General features: G+C 35.3%; 1 protein-coding gene across 3 annotated transcripts in view; it reads left to right on the forward strand.

The window, feature by feature from the left end:
* RASSF8 (Ras association domain family member 8) overlaps positions 1–3,922 on the forward strand; it is a 127,960-nt gene extending 124,038 nt beyond the window's left edge. For all 3 annotated transcript variants that reach the window (XM_036866013.1, XM_036866012.1, XM_036866014.1), the window contains exons 4-5: positions 2,124–2,268; positions 2,898–3,922. In XM_036866013.1, coding sequence (XP_036721908.1) covers positions 2,124–2,268; positions 2,898–3,019 — 267 coding nt within the window. In that variant the 3' untranslated portion in view covers positions 3,020–3,922. The remainder of the gene's footprint in view (positions 1–2,123; positions 2,269–2,897) is intronic.
* The last annotated feature ends 3,571 nt before the right edge of the window (positions 3,923–7,493 follow it).

The following is a 7,493-nucleotide window of genomic DNA, read 5'->3' on the forward strand; positions in this document are numbered from 1 at the left end:
GTCATGGAAAAGAATCTGAAAATAGAAAATGTTCAATAAAACACAGAAAGCTGACTGGAAATATATATATTAAAAAAAAGAATTAAATATATTTTGGCATCTTCTTTACTGATTGTTCATTTTCTCTTACATTTAAAGTTAGAAACTTACTTTGGTTTATCATTTTCTTAGCATTTCTGTGACTTATGACAAAGCTAAGATATGAGACCAAAACAAAGATGAGAGCTGAAGCCACACGGCTCCTTTTCCACGGAAGAAGCTTTCTTGCTGTGGCAGTGATAGCATTAGGTAATCGGATACAGGAGATGAGAATCTCAGAGCTGGAATGGACACTAATGATGAGATAGTGAATCTGACCTTCTCCTTTTAGCAATAGGGAAACCAAAGCTGAAAGAGATTACCAAGGACTGGTTCACCAAGGATTGTGCAGCTAGCTGGCTGCTTATCTGTCACGTCTCCTTTGTTGCTAACCCCACCTCCTTCCCTCTCCCGTAACTGTCCTTTGCTTCCCTGAGGAGAGGGGCAGGTTCTTCTCTGATTTTTCCCCATCTCTAGTGGGTACGAGAACATTTCTATTTCACACTTACTCCATGATCACTCAGCTTATATTTCTTGGATACCCATTCTTGAAAAGACAGTGTGGTAATGTTAATGGGAGTTGCAAAGAGCTATCAGTTTCTAACAGCTGAAATGAGAAAGAGACACAATTGATTATAATACGGCTACTTATATTTAAATAAAGTTAAATAATATTCAGTAAAGCTGTTTAAAAATATTAAATAAATTTAAATTTCTGTTTTAGTCACATGTGGCCACATTTCATGTGCTCAGTAGCACACATGTGCAGTGGCTGCTGAATTGGACAGTGCTGGTTTAGAAGCTGTGTGATCGTGGATCAAAGAGTGAACCGTGAGGCTTACTGGTTAGAAATTCAGAGTGTACGTAGTAACAGCATCTCCAAATAGTGCCCGCGCACACTGGAGTTTGAGAAGAGCTGCTGTAGAGTAGGAACAGTTCCACAAGCAGAGAAAGCTGACGTTTCAGGAAGAACTGATGTGATTTCCTTTCTCTGCCACTAACTATAGTGAGAGGTAGAACTACCACCAGAATTTGCAAAGTCAGGAATTTCTCATATAATAGAAGGTTGTTAACGTGTGATTTGTCAACATTTTACTATTTGGATTCATTTCAACACAAAACGAGTGCAGTTGGAAATTGTATTGCCTTGACCTTACAGGAGACACTAATTTGTGACAGTTGTTACTAATAAACCCCACTACCTGTGAAAAGTATCTAATAGTCAAACTACTAACATATCTCCAAGTACCCCCTACACTCAAGGTAGCGGAAAACCCCTCCTTTCTATTTTCTCTTCCCTACCCTTACCACATCCTCTGACACAACCAGCTTGGATGAGGCCTTGCCACTTTTTCTTATAGTGCCCTAAAGGAGAGAAAGAGAAGAAAGTCCATTTGATAATAGAATGCCTCTCCCTGCTTTTGGAGCTTTCTGGCCATCCAAACTTGGTCTCCTTACTTTAGCGCTCCTCAGTTCTCAGATCTGCTCATCAAGGATTAAAAAACCCCATAGTGGGAATCTTGCTCTCCTTGCTTTCCTTGCTATAATATAAATCTCAATAATGGATCCCATGAAAACTTAAACAGTTTAAAAAAAACAAGAACCCTGAATCTCATGGACCAAGTGACTATTAATTTTGCAGTCAGTTATGAAGTAGATAATAAGGGAATTTAATTGTGAACAGCTTAGCAAGCTTGCTGTAAACACCAGGATGGATGGAATCCAGTGTTTTATTCATGAAAGTTCATAGACATATATTTATTTCATCAGGTGCATAGTATATACTCCTAACGGAGGAAAGCATGACATTTAAGAGGACAGACTGAAGAAGTTGTTGTCCTTTATTTGCTTAACTTTTGGCCCATGCCACAGAGTGAAAGTGACCTCCTTAGCCCATTACGTCGATATGAACCAGGTTTGTTAAATGCGTTCTTGTGAAAGGTGTCCCACATTCAACCCTTGTAGCAGGTGGGCTGTCACCAGGATGTCTATAGCTGGCCAATAGTGAATCCTCAAATTTTAGAAAGCATTTTACTCCCATCTAGGACAAAGAACAAGAATTGGAGCAGCTGACCAAGGAGCTGCGGCAAGTCAACCTCCAGCAGTTTATCCAGCAGACAGGGACGAAAGTCACCGTTTTGCCAGCGGAGCCCATCGAAGTGGAGGCCTCGCATGCAGACCTAGAAAGGGGTAAGATTTGAGAAATCGCTTTTTAAAAAACTTTACTCTGTTAACTTGGAATAAACTGCTTACATTCGGTTAAAATGTTCTCCTACCATTCAAAGCTAATTCTTGGGCCGCTTAAAACGATTTTTGATGTACTTACTGTTTCTGGGGAAAATCAATAATATTTAGGTTATTTATTTACTTAGATGACCAGATATCCTATCATTAGTTTTAAACTGCTTCCTTACAAACTTTTCCTGAAATGTGTGAGTCGTAGTCTATTAATTGAGTTTTAGCTTCTCTCTGTTCCTAATACCCCTTCTTCCTCTCCTAAAAGTCTTTATTAATTTGTGTTGATATTAAAAGACACTTCTAAATCTGTATATGCATATAATCTGAACAACCCAGAAAGAGAAGCTAAATGTTCACCTTTTAAGAAAAGATGATGAACTGTTCAAATCACTGAAAACTATTTTATCAACTGAGAGGGTCAAGCAGACGTAACCTCTCCTCTCACCCAGGACCCACAGGGGGTTGCAGTCGTTACTGTATATTATTTGGTTCTTGAGAGCAGGAAAAGTTCTAATTTTTCATATTGCTAAGTACTCCAGGTTACTGCGAACATCAGATGACTTTCTCTGTTTCCTGTTTAGAGGCACCATTCCAGTCGGGGTCTCTGAAGCGACCTGGGTCCTCTCGGCAGCTCCCCAGTAATCTTCGTATTCTACAGAATCCTATCTCGTCTGGTTTTAATCCTGAAGGCATATATGTATAACATTATCTGTCTTCAGGGGAGAGACCCAGTAAAGGTACCAAGGACAGTGAAAATTCCTTCTTTGATTTTGTGCCAATGATGAACAGAGGATATATTTCACAAGCCACCGTATCTTTTTTCTGTCCTAAATTGCATACCACTTGGAGCCATACCCTGTGCACTGATGCTAAAGAACAAAGAAACTGTGTTTTCACACATCCACAGTGTTGATGTTTTTGTCCAGCAGCTGTAATGCAAAGCCTTCATTTTTATTTGTAGCATTTTGAGAGCATTAGGAAAGTATTATACTGTGTGTATACATAAATAAAACCATGACTTCAGAATGAAGAGAAATATGTGACTGGCTTAGTTTATTTATTCCATGTAATCAATTAAGGAGTGAATGTTGATGTTTTAATATTTTTTATTAATACTTATCCTGTGACTGAGTTACATTGCATATTGTGTGATGATGACTTTGTGTGCATGTTGCCAGACTCCATGCGTTGCTGAATTACAGCTACACAAGTGTCATAGGGGGCTCCGCCATGGAAACTGACTCCAGAAGAACTGACTTGCATTTACCTTGTGAACCCATCCTAGCCACTGCTTAATTAGGTGAGATAATTCAGGTTTTCTTTTTAATCTGGTGTTTAATCTTTCCTTTACAGTATTCCTAGCATATGAATGAACCACATACAAGAACAGAAATATTTTCATGAAGTAAATTACATGTTTAAAAGGTTCGCAGTGCTTCAGACACTGTTGAACAAAAACGTAATTGTTGAATATCTATCCAAACAGGCATGGGGTTTCCTGATACATTACGTGTTTTGTTTCTGCCCTGCCTCATTATTTTAGTCTCACGGAGCCTCAGAGTCGCCATCATACATAAATTAGAGATGTCTTTAAAAAAAAAAAAAAGAGATGTCCAAGGATATCTTCAGGAAGGTTGCTTTAAGTGGTATTTTTTTATTTTAAAATAACCCACTTTATATGTATGATCTATTGGTGTAAGCACCCATGGATAAGTTATTGCTTGCACATAATTTACTGTGTACATTATGAACTATTGCAATTTTTCCAGTCACTTAAATAGAAAGTAGATTGGAGTTAGTTACTTTTTACCAAGGAAATAAAGTTAAATTCAGTGTTCGTTTTTATTAATTTTCAGCTTGACTTTTGCGGGACATTAATCTCCATTTGTACATATATTTTCTTGTTTATAAAACCAAAAATGAGTCAACACCTCTCCCACGAGTACTGACTTAACTAAGATGCACAAGAGTATCTAGATGGATGTGGTCAGATACTTCTTAGCCATTTTTACATTCCCTGTGATCAGAATTTGGTACAATATAATTAGGACTTTAATCTAAAATTTAAAGTAGTTTTTTATTCTGAGGAAAACATATTGTCTGTATTATTTACATGCAACAAAATAAAAGTGGATTAGTATATTAATGCCATGGTAACAATAAAAAGGTGTAAGTTATATCCTATGCATGAGGGCAACTTTTGATGTTTTAAATGCATTTGACTTATTCTTGGTTTAATGAATGCTGAGAATGCTGCTATATTTAGGTTTCCAATGAAAATTTTTAAGAATGGCTATGACAATATATAGAAGCTTCTAGAGGACTGAAAGTAATAATGCATAGTTGCCTTTTCTAGTCTAGCTAAATGGCAGACCTCAACTAAAAATATATTCTTTGGGTTCTTGGAGTTATCGAGTTGACCTTGCCATTATATTGTTTTGCAAAAAAAAACTTGAGAAATAAATGATTCTTATCTAATAACCACAATCTATACACATTTGCTCTCAGTTTATAATAGTTATTTCATATCCGTATATATTTAAAAATTAGAATTAAAAAATCAAAATAATTTGTAGATTTTGTGACAATAATGGTTTATGTATGCCTGATATATGCCTTATTTTTAAAGGGTTCCATTCTATACTGGGTCATTTTGTTATTGTTGTTCAGAGAAACTGAGATCTTATTCACAAAGAAAAACATTTTTATAAGTTGATCACATTCTATTTAAATCAAAATGTTAAACCTAGATATATTAGACTTCGCAATTTTTAATTGCAATGATGCCTGGGCATGCCGTGAAAAACACAAAGTATCCAACTTAATTGTTGTAAATTATTATCAGCATTAACCTAATAACTTTAAAGAAAGACTGGTAGTAGGGTTCTGACAACTTCATCTGAATTTTCAAGCTGCCAAATAATCTTCACAGACCTAACTACAGATAGAAATACTGTTTCCTAGATGAGAAGAGTATATAAATGTGAATTTGATTAATACAATGAGCAGCTGTACTTTTTAATCAGTTATATTATCAACACTTCTGGAAGCACATCTCTAAGAAATATTTTCTAAGTATTTTTTTAAAATAGAGGAAAGAAAACTCATTTCCCTAAACATCTTAAAAATATCTTAGTCTATTTCTGATTATTTTTATCTATTGTGAATACAAATGAGTTAGATTAAGTGCCACATCTTTGGATACATTTCAGAGGGGAAGTGGGCGATGGTACACAAAAATACCAAATAGAAAATTTTGCATCTGGGAGAATATTCAGGTTCTGAATACTAAATTAGATTGTAAGTTTTTAAAATTATGATTACACTGAAAGTTGTTTTATTGTGATTTTCTACAAGTATTAAATACATTAGAAGATTTTTTTTTTTCTTACCAAGGAATAATTTGAAATAGTATTGGTATATTTGACCCTTTTGAGTGTTTGTCATCCTCAGCGGATGATCCGTAGTGGTGGCTTGCCTCAATCCTTTTGTTGTTCTTATGAGATATTTTGGTTTGTTAGCTTTTTTTTTTTTTTTTTTTTTCCTGATGCACAGGGTATTTATATGTGAGACTTCGATTGGTGTTAATAGGAGTTACCCATTTAAATCCCTCAGCCATCACTGAGCTAGTCATCAGTTTCTGTAGTTCAAATTAATCAAACTAGAGCTAAAACAAGACTAATACAGTAAAAATGTAAAAGTTACGGTGTGAAATGTGAATTTTAACAATGTTTAAGAAGAACAAATAAGCACTTGCTTCCAGAACATAAATACATTTTGCACCTGTGTTAAAAGAAAATTTTCTTTGTGAATAAGAGCAAAGTGGCCTTTAGAGAAAAGAAACTTCATTTAAAACCATTTCTGTGAACATCTTTCCAAGTTACAACTGTAATAATGGATTGAGGAGACAATATGGAAAAAGCAGAAACTCTTGATTTCAGGTGCGCAAAGGGCATGGGCAGATGGACGGTTCCTTGTGTGCATTGCCTTTGAAAAACTGGGCCTTAACTTATATGTAAATAACGATGCTGTGTTCACATCCCTCTTCTACCTAAAGTTGTCTTTATTAGTCCATATTGTATTAAATTTAGCTCATAAGTATTACTTTTATATTATGTCAGTTTTTTTAAGTTGCATGTTTATACTGTTTGCTACAGTATTTTTCAGTTTTGGTTGAAGGCCGTCAGCTGCACGGAGAAGACAGAACAATCACTATTTATTCAGTATTGCTGCTTTACATTTCCAGAGTAAGCTTTTGATGCCAGGGCAGTGACTGCTTGAAAGCTGCAGGAGCTCTATTCCAATGCATTTTATATATTTTTAGAAACCAAATAAATGCAGATAACTATTTAGTATACTAATTATATTAAACCAGCAGAAATATAAAGGCAATAAAGTATATACATATATATATGGGGGGAGGGAAAAGATTAAAAATAGGTTTACAGCCAGACTTGGTGATAGCCCTAAACGTATTTCTCAATCTGTCTTTCTTTATTGCCCCGAAGAGGATTTGAGTTGCTGCAGCTTTAAACAGAAAAATGCCATGTTCACTAACTGTGGACACATAAATATGCTTTTAGTACTGCTTTGCTTATGTACAAGTAAAATATCTGTAATCTGTATTATATGTAAGTGTTCTTTTCTTTTGACTTTCATTTCAAAATGTATATTTTCTGATTATTATCATGAGCTGTAAAACAAAGGATCAATATCTGATATTCTCCCAAATAATAAATTTTCAGGATTCACTGGGGCATTACAATTGCTGGTTTGTTTCTTACGTATGTAATATTTTAAAATGTAATTTTATTTCCGTTAAAAGATGCCCAAGAGAAAAGGTCTGCATATCAGTGACACAGAATTACATTTTTCTAAAAGTAATGTTAATTATAAGTAAAGAATTATCTTTTGCTGCCAAGGCAGCTGCTTCATCTGAGTGACACTGAATTAAGAAACTAATATGCCTCCCTTTTATTTCAAAAGTAAAAGAAAAAATTATTTAGTATTGAAGCTCTGTATTCCCAGATCTCTTTAAACCCACAAGCGAGAGGAAGAGCAGGAACAATTCAGTCCTTCCCACCTGCCGGGCACAATAGGAGGTGCATTCTTCCATCCAGGAACTTCTCCCAACTCACGTAACTGATAAGTAGCTCTTAGGGTCCTTGAATTTAGTC

The sequence above is a fragment of the Balaenoptera musculus genome, chromosome 10 (assembly GCF_009873245.2).
Source record: "Balaenoptera musculus isolate JJ_BM4_2016_0621 chromosome 10, mBalMus1.pri.v3, whole genome shotgun sequence".
Taxonomy (NCBI): domain Eukaryota; kingdom Metazoa; phylum Chordata; class Mammalia; order Artiodactyla; family Balaenopteridae; genus Balaenoptera; species Balaenoptera musculus.